The sequence below is a fragment of the Psittacula echo genome (genome assembly GCF_963264785.1).
Source record: "Psittacula echo genome assembly, chromosome: 3".
Classification (NCBI taxonomy): Eukaryota; Metazoa; Chordata; class Aves; order Psittaciformes; family Psittacidae; genus Psittacula; species Psittacula echo.
The window spans coordinates 88649749-88675044 of record NC_137736.1 but is presented as its reverse complement, the minus strand read 5'-3'; the positions used below and the strand labels follow the sequence as shown (position 1 = coordinate 88675044).

The 25296-nt window shown below is 35.3% G+C and overlaps 1 protein-coding gene across 3 annotated transcripts in view; it reads right to left on the bottom strand.

The window, feature by feature from the left end:
- Positions 1 to 25296, bottom strand: part of PCDH9 (protocadherin 9) — a gene marked incomplete at its 5' end in the record, with an annotated part of 738691 nt that overhangs the window by 278005 nt on the left and 435390 nt on the right. The window contains one exon of one of the 3 annotated variants that reach the window (XM_080613939.1): positions 2980 to 3122. In XM_080613939.1, the coding sequence (XP_080470065.1) occupies positions 2980 to 3122 (143 nt within the window). Of the gene's footprint in view, positions 1 to 2979; positions 3182 to 25296 lie in introns of all 3 variants that reach the window. The other 2 variants (XM_080613938.1, XM_080613940.1) reach the window with 2 other exon arrangements.

Genomic DNA, 25296 nt, shown 5'->3' with positions numbered 1-25296 from the left:
CACAAGGCTTGCCTTACAAACCAATATTGTATGCAAAATTAAATCATCATAACCATGACTCTTGAATAATGAGACTTCCTGTAGTAAATTTGAATTACTTGTTGTTGTTATCACTTAATAATGCATAACAAAACCTCAGTGTTGGTGTCACTCTGTAATGCTATGTTGGTTTTAAACACGGTGAATTGTTGCTCACTGACGAAAGAATTTTTGTAAAGCTATCAGGGTGTAAATGAGACAAAGGTGAAATATCAGGCAGATGAAACTAACTGGCAGGTTAACATCACAGCCCTTTGACAATGAAGACAGGTTTGAGTGATACAAACCAAACTTGGACTACACATATGATTCTAAAAGTTCATATAAAAAAATTCTACCTTTTACTTCATATTTCTATCTTGCTACCTTTCCTTCAAAACCACAGTGAAAGTATGTGGCTGACAATACTAGTGTCATTGGTGCCTCTCTTCATTTCAGTTTTCCCAAGTTAGAGATCTCACTGTTTTAAGATTAGCTAGATGAAACTACTCTCACTGTATACGTATCTTTCATTAAATCATATAATTGTAGCTCTTGTGTCTCTGTAGAAGCTAATAATTGCAAGAAGATGTGGCAATAATGTTCCTCATGCCTTTGTGTAATAAGTTATCAAGATTTTTAGCTTTTTTTTTTATTTATTTTATTTTCCTGTTTCAGGTTTTGAAGACCTGGCCCTTGATTATTCTTCAAATACAATTAAAATAGCAGCACACTAATATTGAGATACAATGGCTGCATTTTTATTCATATAACTTTACAGTGTACAATAATAAATCACACAATTCACTGAGCATTAAAGCTATTAACCAAAATTGCTCTCACCATGAGGCAAAGACTTGACTATCAAGATTAATATCATATTCTTGTGAGCTGAATCAAACTTTTACTTAGAATAAACTTTCATAAAAATACAGTGGAACAAATCGCTATTTTTAGTGTAGATATTTTTTTTGAAGATCATTAGAAAATGTTCCCATATGCATTTTTTTTCTTTTCCGTTGAAACATTTAAAATAAAAATAAAATATTGTTCTGCCACATTTATAATCCAAAACTAGCAGTAGTACATGTACATAGTAACACTATGACTCTCCATTAAGACTTATGCCTTACTTTATAGCTGTATCTTTTACCTCAGCATGCCCCAAGTATTTTCATAAACAGAAATCCTTAAACAGCCACTGAAAAGAAACTCCATCTACCATGACATATACCCATTTAACATTTCACTGAAATAGAACTAGAAATTCAGTTTAGAAGTGTCAAATAATACAATGTTGAAATGATACTACATCAATTATTTTAACCATAAACATATGTAAATATCCACAAAGTAATTTTTTCCAATAACCAGTTAGCATTTTTATCTTCTGAAAATTGTCACAGGATTTTCAATAACCATAAATTGCTTTAAATTCTATTTCATATCTCTTTCAAAAATTTGTGCCTCCAGTAGCAAAATAACTTTTGACACAATACCTGGGCGATAGTTTGATACTGAGCAAGATATAAAAATCAAATTCATCTAATGGGTGTCATCACTCCCTTCCTGACTTAGGCTTTCTTAGGATGATTTCTGTCACAGTAATGACCATATCATTCCCTTCTTAGTTTGTGAGACTTGATGAGATCTGGAATGCACTATTTCAATGTCTGTCTTAATTCAGACTGATGAATGTGGAAAAAACTATAATTCAATAATTCACTGATCATCAGTACAGCTTGATGGTTAGATTTTAATGAATTTGCCATAAATTTAGCATTTCCAATGCTGAACCAGGTGTACCCACAGACATTAAAATTTTCATATAGCTTTTAAGAGCGCTTAGTCACTCTGACTAATCTTCTATTAGTCTCTGTATGAGGTATGAATAGATAATCATGATTAATATACTATGTTTGCACAATGTACTTGACAAAATTTCCGAAACCCACGTTTTTAATAACGTGGTATAAAGTTTACTCAGTCCATTTTTCCTAACTCCTGGAGGATTTTTATATCACATTTTGGAGAGATGTGCAATTCAGAGTCAGTGAAGACAATATGACACTGCCAATATGCCATGCTGCCTTAAAATTCCTGTCTGATCTTGTTAAATCTTTCACACGTTTCATACGTGGTCAGAGAATTAACAGGATAATTCCACTTAAGCTCCTCACTTGCTTAAGCAGACATACATTCTTGCTCAAGAGTCAGCCCATTCACAGTTGCTGAAATTCTAGTCGTAGTATTTGTTAAGACCTCACTTCATTCTTCAGTACTGACTGTCACAAAAGCACTGGAATAACGTAAAGGTATTATATAGGAGGTATATAAAGGAAAAGGAAAGAAGAAGAAAGGCAGAAATTCCCAAATCAGACAAACTGGACATATATTTGCATGAAAATACATATCCAACAGTTCCAGAAAACCAGAACATCATGCCATTCCAATCGAACAAGCAAACCCCATGTTTCTTGTTGCTAGAAAGGGGGAATTGAAGGTGTGTAGTAGAAACTTGGATTCTTGAAATTTTTCAGCGCTTCACTGATTTACTGTTTTCTATGTTAGTCTGACAGATAGTGTCACCTCTGTGTCCTTGCTCTTTTGTATCTAGAATGACTTTCCTAAAACAATGTCTAATGCTAAATAGCAACAGCACTGCATTCATCAAGAAAAGCTTGCTACCTTGTAGGATGCCCTTGCCCAGGTGTTCTCACTTACTGTGCAATTAGTATGGAGTTGTTTTTTCTCACTGGATTTCTACATTGAAATTACATGAGGCACTTCAGGCAAACTACATTATTTCCTAACAATCATTATGAGCTGACACGACCAAATATTCATGCACATGCTTAAAAACATCTCTACCATTGCAGAGCTCAAAGGGATAAAAAAGAAAATAACTTTTTTTAAGTTACTAAAGCAACTTAGATAAACAGAGCACTGACGGTGACTCACCCGAGTTGGGATCGGAGTTGCCATCAGCTTCAGTCCTCTTGTCTGGTGAAGCCTGGTCGTAGAATTCGTCCTGCGGCGGAACCAGAGGGAGAGGGTGTGAGATCAGGGTTCCACCACCCACCGGCTCGTGGTCTCCCAGACCACTGTCACTGCAGCTTTCCTGGGAGCCATCAGGGAGGTGAAATGTAACACGGCGCTGGGACTACAAAGAAGAGCACAGGACACACTGATTAGTGCTCTTCTGTTCTCCTGACTTTTTTTTTTAATTTTTTCTTTGTTGGTTTTTTTTGGGGGTGGGGGGTTTGTTGGTTTGTTTTGGTTCTTTTTTTATTTTAAACTTTTGACATACAAATAGATTCCTGGCAATGCATATGAGGCAATTGTTATTATCATGTTTGCATGTTGTATTTTTAATTTTAACTTGCTTTTACAGCAACCCAGGGAAGATGGCAGGCAGGAGAGCCAAATTTCAAAGGTCTGCACATGCTCATCTGTGAAGTATGCTTCTCATAAGAAGGTGGTCAGTATATTTCTCAGAATTTTAAAGGTGTGATCTATAAAAACTCTGAGAAGCAGAAGCTGTTGTAAACTATGTTATGAAAAGCTAATTACATCACAAAATAGAGTAAGACTATATTTCTGAAGCTAAAACCTGTACTATCACTGTCCACACTGGAAAAAAGTCTGCCAAGTTAAACAAACCAATACAAAATTTTGTCATCTTGCAAGAATAGAAGGATATATAAATACATATCTATTAACTGATATCAATTACCGAACTAAAATGAATATTTAGAATTGATAATATATCTGTGCAATCACAATTGTCAGCAAGGAATCATAGAATGCAATGATGGCATGAGCAATTTTCACTCTCTTAAGGGAAAGAAAAATAAGCAGGGCATACTTCGGTCAAAAAACACTACGAATGAGAAACAGAATTACAAATTTTTAAAAAAAACCCAACAAAACCCACAGTCACCTCAAGAAAAAAAGACATAAACAAACCCCAAACCCTGCAGTATACACTTGGATCAGTTAACCATTATTAATTTGAATCTGTCTCATCTGGAGAAATAACCCAAATTTGTGAATTGTAGCCACAGAATGATACAGCGATTCCCTGTGAGCTCCAGAACCAAGAGCACTGCTGTGAATTTTTTAGCAACCGCAACTGTGAGATTCATGAAAATAATATTACAGGTTTTCATGGATCAAAATACTGCATCTTTGAAGCAGTGGAAACAACTAGTTCAAGAGTATCTCAAGAGAGTGGTCAAATTAAGTTAAGCATATCTTCCTACAAAAATCAGCCTCAGCAGTAGGGAGCCTGATTGGTCTGGTTAGCTAGATTGTTTTAGAATGAAGAGGAGATTCACAAAGTTTGCCTTAAGCTTAATAGCTGTTTAGTTTAGTGGTTACTTTCTTATTAATATTAGCCATCTGAAAGTTATGGGCTATATCTAAGCTAAACATTCAGAATTCTACAAAGTCAGTAGAGAAAAGAGCATTAGGAAAATACAGGTATCTTCCGCTAATTACCATTTTTAAAGAAATTAAAATCAGGTGTCTTGTAGCTGTCCAAAATTAAAGCAAGTTTTCCTGAAACTAATGGAAAAAGCATCAGGCCCTGACTCTTTTTTCTTTTTTTTTTTTTCTTTAATGAGGAAAACATCAAGTTAATAGTACTAACTGTATGTTTTCGTATTAAAAACTATTTGTTAATGATAATTGCTACCATTTTATATGATGATCAATATCCTCCATCAGGTTTCTTTTCATTCATCTCCCTTGGGTGGACATAGATAGTTGATTAAGTCAATTCTGGATTACTGTGTAATTCAGTATAGAAATAAATGTAATACTACTTGCCCCAGGCTGTGGTTTTATAATTAGCATTTTTCTTTTAAGTTCCTTTTCTGGCTTTAGGATTGGAATCCAGCAGTAGCAAAACCAAATAGATACTCTCAGTCATTGAGTTGTATTCATTCACATCAACAGAGGTCCTAAGTTTATATACTATCACTTTATATATTATCGCTAAGCAAACTTTAGCTTTCTTACCTTCTTACAGCTTTTTTCATTTTAGAATTTCCACCCTGAACAATTTTATTGAAATTGCTAGCAGGCATTTTCCTTTTAATATGAACAAAATAGAAATATAGCTAACTACAGAGCTTAAAATCTTCTCTTTCTGCATTTATTTTCAGTAACCCAAATTTAGAATCTGTTTTTCCAGAGTAAGAATTTCTATCACTAGGAAAATCAGCAAGAGGCACAGGAAAAGGACATTATTTTCTTTTCCTTTTTTAACTAAAAATACTCCATGAGAAATTATGAATGACTGAGGAAATAAATCCTTAAAGTAAGGGAGGACATGAACATTTCAGTTTAAGATTCTGCAAAATAATTAACCCCTGTAATTAACTGACCTCCTAAACAAAAAGAAAAATGCATAATTACAAAAATGGCTAGTTTCATGAGTTATGCATTAAAAATAAAGATCTTGGCTAACAAAAGATCCTCATACTAGTCAAAATCTCCTCTGAATCTACACTGACAGGGACCAGTCAGCCAAGGAAGTGGCACAGGTCTAACACCAATACTGTCAACTTCTTTGCTGACACTGCTATAAATTTGTAAATCCAAACTATAAATCTAAAGGTCAAGTAAACAGTGATCCAGCTCCAGAGATTATGAATGAACAGCAAGTCTGTCAAGAAACTGTAGACTAACCTGTGCTATCAAGACAACAAGGAGAAAAAGCCTTCTACAAAGACAGGCTAGAAACAAAGGCTTAGGTATATCATATTAATTACAGGAGAAGACTGTCACTCAACCTACTGAGAGCTTATGGTGGTGTTAAGTAATATGATATGCAGCCACCTCCTCTGTCTGTCTGGTCCAATACCCTCCTGCCTGGCCACTGGAGCCCAGTCCAACGCCCAGGGAATCGAGTTTCTGCCTAGGCTGAGGGATATGTCTGCCACTTTCTCCTCTGCACTAGCAAAGCTGCAGTACCAAAACAGCACGAATCCCAGACACATACACAAAACACACAGACAGCCACAGACCAGGTGCTGCTTTCAGCAGAACCCATATTCAGGACTCACATCAAACTCAGCACAGCCAGCCTCATTCCCTCCTCCCCTTGGGATGGCAGAGGCACAATGTCACTAGAGCAGCTCACACACCACACTCCCCAGGTTCATGTGCACATCCACATTTGTGGATTCCCCAAGTACCAGCACCGTCTCTCTCCCTGCCCAGCACCCCTGCCCAGATCCCAGCCCTCCTTATCAGCCCCACGGGTCCCTGACTCTCCATCTGGTCCAGCTGGGCACTCACTACGCACACACAGCACTCACACGCTTGTCCCAGAGGCACCTGACACTCACAGGTCCCCTCAGATTCCAGCACAGACCCTCCATCAGCTTGATATCCCTGCCCAAACCCGGCACCTTCTACTTGCTGGCTGGTGCAGCTTCGAGTTTGCCAGTGAATCCACACTCAGACACCATGCACACGTGGTCTGGGGAGGGTACAGACACTCGCCCCCAGCAGCTGGCATTCAGTGCACAGGCTGTGACCGATGGCCCTGATCCAGTGCTGAGCCCCTCGCTTGTACATTGAATTTCTTGTCTCTACTATAGTATCAGGGATTCTTGTCTCAAAAGGGAATCCTACAACATGCTTAGGCTATGTCTGTATTTCTCTTCTCCCTTTTGCAACCAAATGCAGCTTTTAATTATTTTTTTTTTAACCTAAAGATGGAATCAAGTTATTCTGAGTAATGAGTTGGTACAATACTGGTACTAATTATAACAAGTAATTACAATCTTAATTATGCTACAACATATGCAGGATTATATACAGCATGAGGTGGAGTTATGGTTCAGGTCCACAACACTTGGCCAAAATTCAAGTCTAAAATCTCTGACATATTCAATCATAAAATATCATTTAGTGAGGGAAAAATATGGGTTTTCTTCAGGTCCTGAAAAACATTCAGTCTTTATTTTTAATCAGGAAATATCACATCATTGTTATATGAAACTCAAAATGGAAAGGAAAATTCAGTCAAAATAATAGGTCTTTAACCTGTGTCAAAGTAATTTCAATATATAATTCAGAACAATTTTTCTCAGTATGTTTTTGAACCTGGGCTGCATTTAGAAAACAGGACCACAATCGGTACCAGTTACATGGAATCACTCTTATATCAATCACTTATTGCAGCAGACTCTGTAGAGCTCAGCCAGGTGAAGCATGACTTCACACCCACAAGAGGTATAGAGAAGAATTAATTCTGAATCATAGATAGTGATAAAGGATAGCAAACTGGTGCTGATAAAAGGATAGTCCAAGCATAATAGGAACATGTGGTTTTTTCACTGTTTTCATACCAGGTGGTCAGCCAGCTGATACTTTCTTCAATCATGGTAACAACCAAAATTATATCAAATCAACCACACATGAAACTGGTCTAGCTGCTTCTTTCCTGCTACAATGAAACCAAATGCATATCTAGTACTTTCTACCAAATTTAATTTGTAGAATTAATGAATATAAGTAACACTTGTGGTATTTGAAAATGCCAATAAGAATATCAACAAGATCTCTTGGGTGGAAGGGAGGAATTGATGATGGAGGGTGGGGAATATTCCTAATCTTTTGGATCAAGCACAAAAAAGTAGAACCTGTGCTTGATGTAACATTGCATTTTTCTTTATTACAATATTTGGAGAAACTGAAAACATTTAAAAAATATTTTAGTCTCAAAATTTTCTTTTTCTCAAAGTCTTCTGTCCTGTTTTTCTCACTTCTGTTTCCTTGGTATGAGGAATTCAGTGGTGCTCAGTGACAGGACAGGTAATAATGGACCCAAAGTGAAACACAGGAAGTTATGAACATCAGGGAACACTTTTTTGCTGAGTAACTAAGCACTGGTACAAGTAGTCTGGAGAGGCTGTGGATACTCCTTCCTTGAAGATGTCCAAAAGCCATCTGGACATGGTCCTGGAAAATAATCTCTCAATGTCCCTGCTTGATCAGGGGGGATTAGACTAGATGGCCTCCAGAGGTCATTTCCAACTTCAGCCATTCAGTAATTCTGTGATTCTGTGAATTCTAATTGAAAATGAAAGGAAAAATCTAGAAACATCTGAAGCAGTTTCGTAATTTTTGAATGCTGAAAACAAAATTTTTACCAAGGTAATTTATTTTGGACAATCTTAGTTGTATAAAATGTATTCTGATACCAGAATTTGTAATTCACTGCATACAAAACTATTGCTTTGAATTTGGCATAGAGCATTAAAGATATAATAATGAAATCCTTACTTAAACAAAATAATTGGTAGGAATTTTACCACAGCACAGATGTCTAGAGAAGGTGGACCACTACTAGTGAGGTTTGGACACTGCATGTAAGATAACTTTTTGCTGCCTTATTTTATTATGAGAAACCCTCATACATAAGCAGAAAGTGGGCTGTAAATAGAGTAAATTATGTTGTGGTCCTGAGTGCTGAAATTCTGAAGTAGAGGAAACATCATGCCCTGTGATATCAAGTGTTTGAAATGTCCTGCAGCAGCTGAGTTGTGAGTTGTGTTGGAAACAGAACTTTAATGTAGGAAGTAGAAATACAGGTTTTCAAAAACTTTTCAGTGCTTTCCACTGTATGCTAGCTTCTAAAATGCATTTTAGTTCCCATTATGGGTTTGAATCAAACAGCAAGTTACAGAGATCAGCATTAAGAGGAGCTTTTGCATGGTGAGATTATTTTATTCTGAAAACCAGACTTTCAAGCTTCGTACAACTATTGCATTGTTTTTGCTAATCAGGGATGCAAGAAATAATTATACTATTGTTCTTTTGCTGAATGTCTCACAGGGTCAGATTTGGCTACAGATCCTATCCATTGTTATAAAACAAGCTATAATTAAAAAAACATTTCTACGCTGGGTTGTTGCAAATAGAACCTGCTGAATTTTAATCAGCTGAGCTGGCTTCTGAGTTTACAAATCAGTACTTTAAACAAAATGCCCTATTCTCCACTTGTTATAGTTGTAAGTTAAGAGCCGTGATTTTTGTCCTTGATTTTCCAGACAAGCAGAAGTCACCAAAACACCTAATTCACAGAAAGTCAAATTAAGCTTTACAGAATGTGCCATGCTCTTGCATATCAGAACACATATTCAAGCATGACATACCTTTTATTTCAGATAGGGAGATCTTTCATTCACAAAAATTGTTTCCCTTTGCTTTCTGAACAGCTATGCCATACTTTGTGTTAAGATAGCAAAGGAATATTATGAAGGAAAAACAAAGACGAAAAAAAAAAAAAAGAAACCAAACAAAGGAATATTTCCCTTGTGGAAGGTGTTGAAAAGGAGGCTTTAAAGAGAAACTTGAGAAAAAAATTTACCTTTATGGAAGACAAACAGAGAGTCTATACATGAAATACTTCAGTGAAACTTAAAACTCACTCAGTCCTTCAGAGAAGAAACTTATTTTAAAAAACCCAGTAGACAAACACCCTGAAATTACGTTTGTGCAAAAGTGTAAGACAGTGTTGTAAGGACACAAGAAAAAGAAAAAAGCTTTATTGGACATCCTCTGTGGAAGATGTCTGTTTGATAAAGTTTGTTCCTCACAGGATCAAAACAAAGTCTCTTGGTTCATGTACTAAAACATGGATTTTTTTTTTTTTTTTTTTTTTTTTTTTTTTTTTTTTTTTGTGAGATCAGCCTTTTAAATGGAAGTCACAAAAATGACAGTTAATAACAGTTACAGAAGGGAAGAGAAAAGATATGCTAGTTACCACCAAGCTTTAAATTACAGTTTAAACCACCACCAAATGCACTATAGTTTAAACTGTTATTTTTTTCACGAGATAAAACCACATTTTTCTCTTAAATCCATATTTTGGAAGCACAAACAGTACATCTTTTGATGTGGCAAGAGTGTGATGAGGGATAAGGAGATTCTTTTTAAAGTAAAATACAACATGAAACTTACACAGAAAATATCTATGTATTTGCACCATAGAAAGAACTGGCAAGGTGTTTGTATCAACATATTGTTGCTTATTATTTTGTTTTATAAATAATAGTTTGTTATATATTTTTTTCCAGTTCTGATTGACTTAATGAAAACTCTCGAAAATCGACAATCTACCTTCTATTTTCCAAATTGGAAAGTTTAATGAAAATGTACTTCTGGACTGTGAGTTTCTTTCGAAGTGTGTACTTGTAGAGCATTTTGCAGGAAAGCCACAAAGCACCTTAACCAGGGCTTTGCATAATGTAGCTTAGTGATCACTTATACACATATTCTTCTTTCATGTTTCACGCAAGATTACAGAATATGAATCTGAGATAAGAATCATTCTATTTCCTTTGTAAAAGCCACTCTTGCTTCTTCCAGTAATCCTGGCTCCACTCTGTGTTATTTACAAATTGTGTTGTAGATCGCTGCAATTTGCTAAGAGAAATGGGTTATTTTTTTTATTTTGGCTACATCAAAACTTAACTCCCTCATGCAGTCCCCATGACGGTCCTTATTCAAGGATCCTGCTTGCATCACAGGATAATCCATTCTCCATACCCATCTTGATATCTTCCCCACAAAACCAAGATAATGGAGATAGATAAGGTTTCCATCAATCTCTCAGGCTAAACTAAGAATGAAAAAAGAAAAAGCAATTCCTACTGCATCTTCATGGTACATCTTCATTCTATGCTACCCATACAAATAGCTAGAGTGGATAGGCATTTAACTTGTTTTTCCACCTAAGGTAACAATATTGTTACTGATTTCAGAATATAAATATTTGTTATACCAGACAATCATTTGATTTCTTCTGCTCAGTTTTGCAATACTAAAATTTCATAGAAATCAGTAAATTACTCTGGAATATATTAAAAGAATGCATAAATTTAATCAACTATTACAACATTATCAGTTACAATCTACCCACTGACTGAAGAAGAAGTGACTGCCTTCTGGTCCCAAGCACATTTAAATGTGTAGAACAAACAGCCTCTCTGGTTGGGGTGCTGTTTTAGTTTTGCACAGTGAATGAAGTGAATGAAGAGACTGGCAGTCAAACCCTACAGTTTTAGTAATTTTTTTTGTTGCTGTAATATCACTTTCTTTTTTTGCTTATGTGGTGATATTCCTTCATTTTATTTCACGAAACCGTACTCTTTGTGCCATAAAGTATTCCTGGGGTTTACTGGATTTTATGTGTTCAGGGTTTTTTTGTTTGGTTCGGTTTGGGTTTTGTTGTTTTGGGTTTGGTTTGGTTTGGTTTTTTTTTAATTGGACACTGAATACTGACAAACCTCTAACTAAAGACAATAAACGCAGGACTGTTATATGTTTTATTTTAAGTTTTTCCTTCCTAATATCCACTTAGGAGGCAAATACTCTTTTTTTAGTGAGCATTGCTACCTGTGTATGATCATCCTGATTGCAAGGTAAATGTGACCTAACAGGAAAGCTGAATGTTACAATGTAATCTAGTCAAAATCAGAGTGTTACCTTATTCAACATGGGAGTCTGGTAAAATACTAACAAATTCTCAACATTTTGAGTCTTAGCCTCCATTCTCCTGAATTAATTGTCTGAGACTCAGGAAACTAGTTCTATGCCTACAGTTATGCAAATTATTATCTCAGATGCATGGAAAGGCAAGTGGGGGGAAGAGATGGAAAACGCTGTACACAATAAAACATAAAAGAAAACAATCAGGTGTGCTACCAGTAAACAACTAAACTAATGTTCAGAAACATTATTCACCCAAATGGCTAGACATTAGTAAACCACAGTTTCCTATATTTATTGCATGTTTCTTACCAGAAACTCTGTGGAAAATAACACTGAGAAAGGATTAATTGAAAATGCAACTATTTGTAGACACCCATTAAAAATTAGTGTTATATGTGGGATAGTTTTTCTAAAAATACGTGATTGCAAAGTAACAGTAAAATGCCTTTTTGGGATGTCTGTACTCATTGACTACAGATGACTAGGTAAACTTATATATTAGAAGACTTCAGACATTAATTTCTTTGACAATTGTGTTGATATACTGCTTGACAGTAGAGAGAGACATGAAAATCAGAGTTCGAAAATTTAAATGCCCAAAGTCATACCAGTAAGTAAAGGTAGATCTTGTACTCTGCCTCTAACTATTTAGGCACCTAACATTAGACATTCAACACTTGAAATTTTAGCTGCCATTAAGTATTTAGAATACAAGAAGTTGAAGAAACAGATCTCACTGTTAAAAAGATACTACACTGGCTTACCTGTTGCTCTGGCATATTTTATAAGAGCTTATTTGTATTACAGCATGCAAAGAAGCTGACATATAAACAATTCAGTTGTAATAGAGTTATATTTTATGTGATCTTTAGTAATTTAAAGACTTCAGTGAACTTCAATTGATTTGTTTAATTTGATTTTGGTGATGAGCTCCTCCTAGCAATACAGATAATGCACATTACAAGTGCACTCAATTGAAGAAGCATTGCGGAAGCACTGTACCAATTATAACAAGAACCAGCATAACTTCTCTACACTCTGAGAAATTTTACATTAGTAAAAAGCATGTGTTGATCAATAATGTATATGAACAACTAAAATGTAGAAACAGCTGTTGCTGAAATTTTACAAGTTTAATTATAATAATAAATTTGTCCTGATTTACATTCTGTAAAACTCATCTGGCTTCAGTAGTGTGAACATCGCAATAAGGTTTCAGGGACTTTCTTTTAATGATAAATTACTTTCTTAAATATGAGAAAAAAACAATTTAGAATATTTTCCATCTGAGGAATATACATTATCTGGAGGCTGCTTATAAAAATAACCCTATTACTTTTATTTATGAAAATACTGACTGCTATATTTGCAATTATATTTATAATGTTAACATAAATTATTTTTATAATATTTAATGATTTCCAGAACCATTACATCAACTAAAATTTTTAACTGTATTGAGTAAACTGATAGATGCAGTAGCACATCAATAATCATTCTTGATACTGCATCTTATTTTCAAAGCTGATAATTGTTGTGTTACAGAAGTGCTGTATGTTTATGCTTTCATCACTGTCATTCACTACAGCAGATATGCAGAGTACCAAGAAGCAGGAAAGTTTCCAATGATCTTCAGGAAAAAGAAAGATGTATAAAGATCACTTTAGTATTCAGTTCCATGTCTTTAGTATCGCATGTGACATTGGAAATCAAGCAGGCCACAGCTTTTGCGTAAAGGTAGCAATCTTTTGTATGGGGTGATGCAGCCCTCATTCTGTAATAGAACTAACCTCAGGATTTTAATACCTTGGTTTTAACTGTGTATATAAAAGGAAGAAAATCGTATTTCAAAATCCACACATTTAGAAGCAAACAACCAGCTGTGCGTTAGGAAGATTTGTATCATAGGGCTTTAAAGGTAGTCAGATTAACAGTGTTTTTAAAGAAAAAAAAAGAAAAAAAGGAAAATTTGAAGCCCTTTAAATGATCACACCTTGAAACAACCAGGACTTATAGCAACATTGTGATGTCAATCTTTATTTATTTATGTGAATTAGAGGAAATTCAATTAAGAAGATCATATTGCTCCTCAATAAAGCAAGGATTAAAATATGCAGGAAAAAATGAATTCTCATAAAGATTATGATAACCTGTATTAGCATGGGGATGGCAGGAAGGCAAGGAAGGAAGGAGGCTCTCAATGTAGGGATGCCATAGGGGGACTAGTACATTAAAATATCACCTTCTGAACTAGTACTAGCATGTGCAATGGGTATCTGTCACTGACAGCTCACTGATTACAATTAATTCTGAGTCAGCAGTCATGTCTTCTGCTACAAGCAGGGAAAGCAGAAACAGCAGCAGCATTGCCCTTTGAGGATAAGACCTTTTACATGCTATGAGTCTAGAAAGAAGTTGTACATCTATTAAAAAAATGGACACTATACCTGTCACATTAGATAAATGGATCCACATTAGAAAAGCTGAAAGTGGACACAATTGTCAAGGGTAATACAGTTAAGCTGATGCATCCTGGGAAAGATGCAATTTCTATAATATTTTAATTTGAAACAAATATTATTATCACAATCGATTGCACATGCTATAAGTTAATAAAACACCCCTGCTAAAAAAATACCTGCATCTGTACTAGAAAAGGAACTAGGCAATAATGTATTACCTATGTTTTGTTACTTGAACAAAATGTCCTTAAGAACTGCTTTCCTAAGAGCAGTTTTTCAATTATCTCTTTTTTTTTTTTTCTTATTTGTACTTCAAAAGCCTTGGGATTCTCATTTTGCATATGTAAACATGTGATAAAGAAAAGCAAAACAAAATACCCCAAAAACCCAAACCAACAAAAACAAATCCCCAGCTTTTCACTTAGGATTCTACAGAGAACAACACATATTACAAATACCAACTACAAATTCTTTTTCCACTACATACAACATCTGCCTGGTAATATCTTATGATGTCAAAGCTCAAAAAAATAAATCCACAGAGGGTGTTAGGACTTTCCATGGTTGAAGAGGCTTTTTCGTTTTGCTAATGGGTCTTTCATTCGTGTGCCATGTTGACTGTTGGACCAAATCTCTGCTACAGATGCATAATGAAGAGTAAGCATATTAAGGTGTTTCCACACAGAGACCTATAGAAAAAAATACTAAATATACTTCAGCAGCTTAGCCAGTTATAAACCTAAAACCTTATTTATTAACAAACAAGACAAAAAAAAAAAAAAAAAGAGAGAAAAAAAAAGGACTTAGTGGAAATAAGCTACACAGAGAAGACAGTGGTACTACTGTACTATCAAAACATCAGATACTCTCATAGGTTTCTTACTGTGAGAGTGGTTAGAAATATAATTTCTGCTGGCCTCAGGTAGAAGCTAAATGATAGCTGACAAAAATCACTATTATTATTTGACTTCATCCAACTTTCAGTATTTTCCACAAACTATATACGGCATGCTCTTGCCACATTAAAAGTTACAGGGAAAACAGCAACTCTGACAATCATATGGATAGTTTTAAAAAATTATGCCAATGCCCAGGGTGCCCTTAGAATATGCCAAAAGGTAATTTTGATAGTCCATGTTCATGTTTTGGTATCGATGATCTAACTTAATTTGTACCAGCTGAGTTTAGTGTTAGTAAAGTGAACTCACAGGTGAATTTCTTTCTTTCTGTGGTCTAAAATAATAACTTAGCAGAAATCTGTCAAATTACACCAACTGGTGGTAATAACCATCTACTGCTTAGCTTATATTGGGAATAGATTCAAGTCAAATGGTCAAAACTACAGACTTTCAAATTATCTTGCCCTGTGACTTCTCTAACATTATCTGCTTACAAAATGAAGAAAGCAGGACACTAAACAGTTATTTTGAATGTAAACCATTTAGTGATTAGTCCATATTTTTTCCAAATGTACATACTAGCAAGTTCCCATTTCACATAATTTGTTGTATGTCATCACTTTTGATCCCAGTTTTAAAACTGATGGACTTATTTGTGTACTTTACACCTAGGGCACATAACCACTTCTATTAATACAGATGGACAAAGACTGCTGAATTTTAGGCCCAACATCTACTAATATTTCATGGGTATTTTATATTTATTTTGCAAATGCTAGCTTTTCGGTAGGCAAACTGACAAGCACAAACCTTATGTTTCACTTTCTGTTTTATGCGTCAATATTAGTATAAATAAAAGCATGAAAATCAGAGCCACAAATGAATGAAATTGCACTTCACAAAAATACTGTATATCCACATGGCCTGTGTTTCTTTGTTTTTCATTGAATAATAAAAAAGGAAGTCCAAAGATGTTTTATCTAACCGTAAACCAATGGTGTAGAAGTATTGCTGTTATATCATGATACATTCTGGGTTACATTGCTAGCTATCTACAGAGCAGACAGGACATGTTTCTGAATGAGAATTCAGCATCAGAGCAATTATTAAATAAATTATATCCACTTATGGACAAATTGAACAGAGTTACATTATTGGCTTAATACCAATTGCTCATGTAGCTGTAGGTCAGGATCTTTTCTGACATGGGCTACTATGACAGATGGAATAAAATGCATGGTGGTACTCAGAGATTTAAAGTGTTATCAAACTGTAGAATACATAACAGAGCTCAGTGCCTGTGGAAGCCACCTTATCTCAGTCTTCAGGAGTTGACAAGGCATACAGAGAATGCACCTAAACCCCCAGGTTTGAGTTCTATTGTTGACAGATTAGGGATATGTAAATCTGATGTATTTCCACAGGAACTGCAAATAGAGTGATAACTACTCAAAAATGGTAGATAACCACGCCTACTTCAGCAAAAATCTGAAAAGGGAAAGTTGTTTTGTTTTGGGGTTTTTTGTGGGTTTTTTTTTTTTGGGGGGGTTGGTTGGTTGGTTTTTTGTTTTTTGTTGTTTGGTTTGGTTTGATTACTTTTAGAATGAGAAGAGGAAGAAGTTGTCATTATTACATTACAGTTACTAATAATATAAAAAAACAGTGAAAAGAGCAGGCAAAATAACTTCAAGGCTGACAAAATTTTCTGAAATAGAGACTTCAATACTTGTTCACAGAACTTTAAATTTCATTTGCAGAAGGAATAAACACAGGCCTAACCTAGAACCTAGTAAAAGTACTGGAAAGTTTACCACTGATATCAATGGATTTGGATTTGTTTAATAACACTTTTGCTAACATTAAAGCTAATAAAATTCCAAGTTTTTCTTGTCATCTAACAGTCATTGTTCTGAATGTCTCTGACTTTACCAGCCCCTTTAATCTAAATCACGTTATTCACAGATATTATCTTTTGTATGATAAGTGAAAACACTTATCATATATAATCTACTTTTTTTGGCTTGTAGCACTGGATTTTCTTTCACAGTATGTGCTAATAAGTGTTCTTTGGATATAAAAAATTAAATCTGATTATGGCTTCTTAAACAAGCTTTAAGTATATTAAATTATCACTTAGATTTGACATGAAGTGTTCTGTATGTCAGTGTTTTCTGTGCGTGTGCAGGTTCCTGTGCTTGAACTTCCTAGAATCAATGAAATATATAGTCTTTTAATGTCTTATCTTTCTAGTTTCTAAATGGAGATCAAATTCTTATGTATAATTAATTAACTATATGTGAAGCATGCCCTCAACTTCTTAACTACACAATGGCCAAAAAAAACATAGTCAGAAATTATGTGGCAGTCAAAGTGAGATCGAAAGTTCAGTATGAAAAGACAGCAGGTTTCATTAAAGGCTAAATCCTGCAGTTATCCTTCCGAAGGTAATGGAGGCCTTGCACTGCAGTAAGGATTGCTGTTTTTACTGACAGGTAATTATTCAATTAAAACTTCCATTACACAATGACAGACTGGCCAGACTGCTAAAGTGTCAAGCATGCATCACAGACCATTCCTCACACATATATGCAGGTTACAGAGCAGTCATAGAAATCCCACTTGGCAGAGATGTATTCCCTTTGCTCCTTAAAACAGCACAGACATTGCACTGAGGCAGAGTGACAACAGCTATAATAATATAATGGAGAAAAACAGCAGGTAAGCTAATTAGATCAGTCTTTGGTATCAGTCATTTCTCTGGAATATTTTCTAGAAAAAAGCGGGTAAAATTACATTTGGGTCAGTGCTTAATGCAAAATTACCTTTTTCTATAGGAATATTCATAGATAATGCTTATTGTAAGTATTTGTTTTATTGAAAGGAATACAATTAAGATGATTAAATAATTAATTCTGCATCTAACGCAAACAAGGGCCTAAAACATGGATGTATAACATATTAGAGAAATGCCTTTTGCGCACTTACAAAAAGACCAGAGGGTATGGGCTTTGCTCTGAAGAGGCAAGGCTATTTGTCATTATGTCTTAGGTAAATACATAGATCAAAATCTGTGGAATTGGAACTAGAAACCCTCTGGATAATATATTTTCAATAGCAGTCTTAAAAACAACCGTAAAAGTAACAAAAATAATCCAATATCAAATTGCATGTTGTTAACTTCATAACAAGGAAGCCAAAAGTTTTCCACACTAGGAAAAAAATGATATGGTACATGCCCTGGTTTGACAGATGGAAGGAAAAGAAAGACAGATGTGCTCTAATTTCTTGGGGTTTTTTTACTTTGTCCTTTTTTTTTCTCATAAGATTTCATGCGTAGATGAAACCATTTACTCAATAACACTGGCTGCAGATATTCATCAGAGCAGTAATGCCAAATATCCTTTAGGACTTTGCCCACTAGTACCATCTCAAATGACATTCAGTAACAAGCACGACTAACAGCTGACACTTTCCTTAGAAATGGCAGAAAACCAAAGAGGTTCAGTTCGTGCAGCCCTTGTACAGGGCACCATATGGAATGCTAGCCTGAATCTTAACAACCAAAATCAGGGGCCAGGTCAGACAAGTAGCATCTTAAAGAATTCATGATACTGAGTTTCTAAGCAAAACTGAAAATGACAGAGAAGCTAATGTGAGGGGATATAAGTAGTCATTCTCGCCCTGGGGATGGAAGGTGATCATGTAGTTAAAGTACAGGACATGGCATTAGAAGACTGACTCTGTGACAGATTTCATGTAAGTCTCTGTAATCAATCAAAAGTTTCCAATTAGACTCCAAATCAGGTACTTGGGGTCTATATTCCAGGTACTAAGAACCTCCTGACAGTGGCCAGCTGCTGTCATCTGCCAGTGATGTGAAACACTCAACATTTTTACTTACTGGTAAGTGGGAAAGATCATTGCCTTTTTTTTTCAGTTAGGCATGACGCTTATGAAAGTTAACATGATATTTGCAAATGAATTTAAGACGCTCAGATGGCAAATGCTATCCAAAACATAAATATTTTATCATTTTATAATTTGAGATGAAAGAAATAAATTTATAATTTTAATTTAGTTGGTTGTAAAAAGCTTAACACTTAACAGGGGAAAGCTGGAAGGAAAAGCATAAGAGTGGCACTATGAGAAATAACACTCAAATAACATAGGAAAGAATTCTGTTCCCTCAGAAAATTTACAATCTGATTGAAGACTTGATGAAGTAAAGACAATGACAGAGCCATGGGGAAATAACAAAGGTAGCAGTAACAGCCCATATGAATACTATGGTTGGTGATTGTGTCCTGCTTGATGGATCACAAGCATTATGCTTTCTGGTTCTTTCTGGGAATAGACTTTCCTTAAAAAAAAAAAACAAAAAACACACACACACACACACAAAAAAAAATAAATAAAAAACAACCAAAAAACCCAGAACAAAACAAAACAAAAATAAAAAGTGGCAGATTCTCCTTGGCTTCTTTTCTTTAATCTCCTAATTTTAATTTTATGGTAAAGACTTGTACTTTTATGGTAAGCCTTTTCAGGCTTTGATTTTTAAAACAATCATAAATAGAAATGACATTTCTTTCTCCCCCTTTTTAACATTTCTTTGTAAAACCTGGTGGTATTTTACCTGCAAACAGGTACGGCATGCTTGGGAAAATAAACATAGGAAGACCTACTATAAAGTAATGGCGAGAACTGGATATTCTGCATAAAAACTTCTATTAAAGTGCTATGAAAATACCTAAATGTAAGTTTTTCAATAATTACAGGGGTTGCTTTAATCTTAAAAGAGGCCATTAGTCTGTGATACCACTCAGCTAACTGTGTTTCCAGGTTATCCTTTATTGTCACTTCAAAGATATTTTTAGCTAGGATTTCTTTAAATATATAAAAGTCATTATTAAAATCAAGCAGTACAGTACATGAGTAGTCCAAATGAAACCATAAATCTATTCATTTCTGGAAAAATTATGAAGATTTATAAATAGTACATGATATGGATGTTTATCTATGATAATATCCAAACATTGCTTATATAATAATGGTGTGAAATCCCTTCAAACCAGCAATTCAGAAACTGCTTTACTCAATCCTGCTTTCAAATATAACAGATAATAAATTTGGTGAATGAACACTGCAAACTGTACCAATGACAAATTTCACTGGTTTCTAACACAAAGACCCTCTATGTTTACTTGTGATTATTTTTAATTTCATATTGAGATGATTAATCAGAGTAAATGTCTTCATTTTCTGCTGGTTTAACTTCAAGAAATGATCTCTTCTGGTTTTAGCTTATTATAAGGATCGTTAAAAAAATGGGAAACAATTAACACTGGGTTTAATGCATGAATGCCATAGAGCTGAAGTAATTGCACTCAAGGTCTGCTAACTTTTTAATCAGGCATCTGGTTGCAAGCTGCTCACGATTGATTCTGAGAGAAGAACTAACACAGTCTAGGCAGCAAAAGCAGGTATGTCAAAAAAGCAGATATGCTGGCAAAACTAGTGAAAGAGTCTAGAGGGCAAAAAAGCAAAAACTAATTTAAAATTCTTCTTAAAAGACTTTTTCTTGGGATCCAGTCATAACTGAGTGAAATTAATTGAGGCAAATGAGCATAGAGAGAGTTTTTTGACCAAAATAATTAAGAAATATATGAACAGCAAAACCACAAAAGCTCAGCCTAGAGAAGACTTGCCAGTCAGAATCTTAGTGAGCAGAATTAATTAGACCAAGGAGCTGAAATTTTCACATGCATTTTGCTACATAAATAAATAAGAAACACCATGAGAGGTTTCTGGAATTACAATTAGAACACTTACTATTCTCAGCAATTATGCCTTGTTTTGGAGAAACGACCAGATCCATTTTTATTTCTATTAATTAAAAATATATTTTTTTTTCCTTCCCGTAAGAAGTCTATTCTCCATGATGAAGAGAGTCCTGAATTCAAAAGTGCTTACACAGCATAGCAGTGTGTGCACTTACAAATAATGTGTTGATCAAAACTATGGCTACACACACACATCTATAGAATCACAATTATGTCAAAGAACCAAGTACATCCACTTGCAAGAATAGAATCTAAATTAAAATTGCATGCTTAAATCACTTTTCAAGTGAAAATACCCTTCCCTGGTTCATAAACAGTACTGCAACAGTAAACTCCTTTCAAGATTGCCCTCAAGGAAAATTTGATAATGTTTATTTTTTTGCATACTGTCTTCGAGGTTTGTGGTTTGTTTTCTTTGGGATTTTTTGCCAACAACTGTAACTAAACCATCTGTGTACCTAATTTCAATGATTTAGGCACAATTTTATACAAAATCCATATAACTTTTTACAGCAGTTCCACACACCAGGATCTTGATCAAACTCCTTAAAACTTCTAGACTAGAAGCCATATTGAAAACACAGCTCTGACCCTTTTAAATACAAATCAGGAAAGATTCTCACGTACGAACCAGTAAGCACCATCCTTTTTCATAAAAAAATACCACCTAGAGTATATGTAATACAAGAGATCTGGAGGGTTTATGTCACAGATATCTTTGAAAACCTTATACAAATAACGTTTTTTAAAAGACTGATGAGAAACAGGATTGAGCTGAAACCCATGCTTTTCTAGACCAGAAATATTTTGCAAAATCCTAATCCTTTTGCCTAGTAATAATTTCCCTGTAAACTCTAGAAAGAGTTTTCCTATCTTTTTGGCATACGTTGGCAATAAAATGCCTAATATGTCAGCTTCCGTGCTTTGCGATGGAAGGCCACGATGACTTAGAACCAGACTAATACATTATGTTAAAAGTAAGGGTATCGAAACATTGTTCTAAACCTTGCTATTCTTTTTTTTTCTTCTTTTTTTTTTTTCAGACAACTGACTTCTATCAAGTGCAAGATGTATTAGTTATATAGTCACAGTATACAGATGCTCACATGAAAATCTGTGAATCCAACAGTATCATTTCAAATTCTTGTAGAGATGGCTGAATACAGAACTAGTAGAATATCAGAAGCTTCAATCATTGCCCTATTTGCTATAACCAACAGCATCATCTGTTCTCAAATTTTTTACCAACACTTGAAAACAGCAAGTAACAGCACCTTGTGCACCAGCAGAGCAAAACAGCAAGGATAGCTTCTAAGGCTTTATGACTTGAGATGCCTAAAAGTTTTTCTATCTTCCAGTGCCTAAATGGCAGTGATTTTGCAAAGCAATACCCAGTTCAGTGGACACTTCCTCACCTTGGGATAAACATGGAAGAATAGCCACATATTTGTGAATCTGCCAACACTCCAATGACGGCTTTCTCTCTTTCACCTTTCTTCTAACAACTACCACTCAGTCACTGTACTATCTGTCATCTGTAGGTGAAGGGCTTTACAAAAATGAAAGGCAGTGGTCTGGCACAGGGCCACTCATACGCTCTCACAAAAAGACCCTTAATCATAAAGGACTTTCACATCTCTCTGATCTGGGAGCAATTCAGGACAGATGCCAGAATAAAGAAGAACAAAGAAATCAGCATTTGAAAATTCCCTTAGTGGCTTAATAATACCGCTGAGATGGCTTTTGCCAGATTAAACAGACATACTCCTTTAGACCCTAAATATTGCTCTGAAATTAATTCCCTAAGCATTGTCCAGAGTTTAACAGGGGTTGGGATACCAACAATCAAACTTTAGAGAAATTCTTCAAATTCCAGCAGAGCTGGCTGCAGAGACAGCTAGAATATTCAGGTCTTTCCAGGCCAAGGAGAGAGAGGGCAGCTTGATTTCTTTGCAATTGTTGTCTTTAAAGGACTTGGGCAAAGCAATTCCAACACAACAGCTTATTTCTAAAATGCTTTAAAGTAAAGGACAGGTGTTGGGGGTTAGTGAACTAGCTGATGTTTTTTAATGGTGCTGACATTCGGCACAGCATTCTGACACTTTAGTAGAACACTACAGGAGCTGCAATACGTTAGTGAAGCCTGACAGGGTAAAGATCTTCCTTCACTTGCCATTTTGTTTTGAAGTGACAAGAAAGTTACAGGTAATAGAGGATTTCAAGATGAGGATTCTATCTGATAGTCACATGAAGCATCATTGTATGCAATCCTCCAAGTGATGTCAATAATACAAACCATAACTGTGTACAGGCAGAAAAAAAAAATCCTTTGAAAATCTTAGAAGCAGCATATTTTGAAAGTGCCTAATGCTTTAGTGTGCTACATGCCAACGCTCACCTACATAATTCCTCTGAGACACATTCAGATGTTAAAAGAGCCCATTTGCCCATCTAAGTTCATTCAGTTGAACACTCAGCAGGATCACTTTCTTGTGATGTTTCTAGTAGTTGGGTTAATTTCATTACACTCTGTGAGATATTCATCATAAAGAAATATCAGGATATCAAAATGCAATGTAGTACTTAAATTCCAGTCCACTTATATGGGTGAATCAAATTAACGTCAACCTGGAAATTTGCTCTGAGCTATTAGTGAATATATTCATTCCTTCCAGGCCCTTATCAGCTTCTGCAGAACCTAAGTTTTAAAAAAAAAATTCTGAAAAGGTCTCAAAACTATGAACTGAATGAAGGCAATGCAGTGCTTGCTTTCTAAATCAGCAGACAGACAGCTGGAGTGCCACTGCTGTAACCCAAAGATTTGACAGGCTACAGCAGAGTTAAAACTGACAAGAGCCTTTTGTCATATTTTCCTGCTGCTATTCAAAACTCTCTCAGCAGTAGGAGACTGACGAGAAGGATGTTAATTTTTCTTTGCAGCAGTTTAGACTATGGAAGCCTGAGGAAAGTAAACAGTACAGGAAGGCTTTATTCCTGTAAAATGCAGCACATGTGATTTGGGGAAGATGAGTTAGCGAGGCAGCTACCCTTTCAACCAGAGTTCATAATGTTTTTAAAAGTGGTATTTGGATTTTTTTTGTTTGGTTGGGGTCTTTTGGTTCATTTTGTTTTAATTTCTTGATTTCTCTCATTTGACCAGTAAAAATCCGGGGGGGGGGGGGGAGGGAACCCCCCCAAAAAGAACCCCAAAAACCCTGAATGTCATTTTTCAGGCATTACATTTTTCCAGAATACAGTCATTTATGGAGAAACAACACTTCTTTTGTCTTTTGGAACAAGATGCAAGAAGCAATAGTTAGACTGTCATGGGGATATGAGCTAGACCTCTGTAAAAGGATGCAAGGCATGTACACTGTGACCAGGAAAGTGCAAGGAAGCTGAGCCTAGAAGTAAAAATCTAACAAAGGATGTCTGAAACTGTACCAAAAGAGGAGGATAGGAGTCAAGGAAGCAGTTTGAAACCTGTTAAGTAGGAAAGAAGAATGAAATGAAAGGCAGCACAAAGATAGTAGATAAGACCAAGTCTTTATGGCAACCCAAGGACAAAATAAGAATAGATATCAATTCTCATTTACCAGTGGGAGTAGAGGAAGGTGGTGAAAGGAAGCAGACAAAGAACTGGGATAAAAGCTTCTAGCTGGCCTGCACACTTAGGACTAGGAAATGGATGGAAGCAACATGAAGAAATCCACTGAGAAAGAAATTGTCTAAAAGAAAACACTCTCTGAGTGCAATAAGACAAAACTCTCCTGGGAATAAACCAAAATTTAGTAGCGAATAGTAGTATAGTGATCAGAAATTGATAATTTGTTTAAAACCATTGTGTTAGAATATAGAGACTAAAGGATTAAAAAATGTCCCCTGGAAAAGCTGTATGATGAATCCCACTCTGAATTAGGTTTTGACCTAGCTTTCTCTATACAAAATGTGCATAGGGCACTAGGTAAGTTGTTACTCTCTCTACAAATGACCAATTAGGGTGAAAAGAATAGGTTTCTTTTCAAAGTCAGAGAAGAGAAGTGGGCATTTGCCAAGGATGCCATGTTTTAGACATCATCCTTAAGACAGGTTAAATCACTTCCCATCAGGGCCATTTACATTCCATTACTAAAACCAATGTTTACATGGCCTCCTGTAAATAAGATGAAACGTTACTGAAGTCAGGTCATTTTATCTTTAGTTTCCGTTCTTTGTTTCCTGTTTAATTTAGGGTCTGAGAGTTGCATGCAACAGTGCCTTATGCTCTACTTTTTCATAGCCTCAAAGGGTTCTAATACCCTGTTGATTTTGCACTGAAGAATAAATATGTCAATATTTGCAAAGCATTCAGATACAGTAATGATAAATGTCATAGCAAATTCCATGAGAAAGCTAATAGTTCTCTCTTGAAAACAGGATATGAAGACTGCAACAAATAATATCAACGTATAGTGAAAAACAAGAAGGAAAGGAAATACTAAGGTTAGCTCATTAACTTGAACTGAATATTTTGCACACTGAATAGGATTAAGATTCTTTGGAAATAATAACTGATAT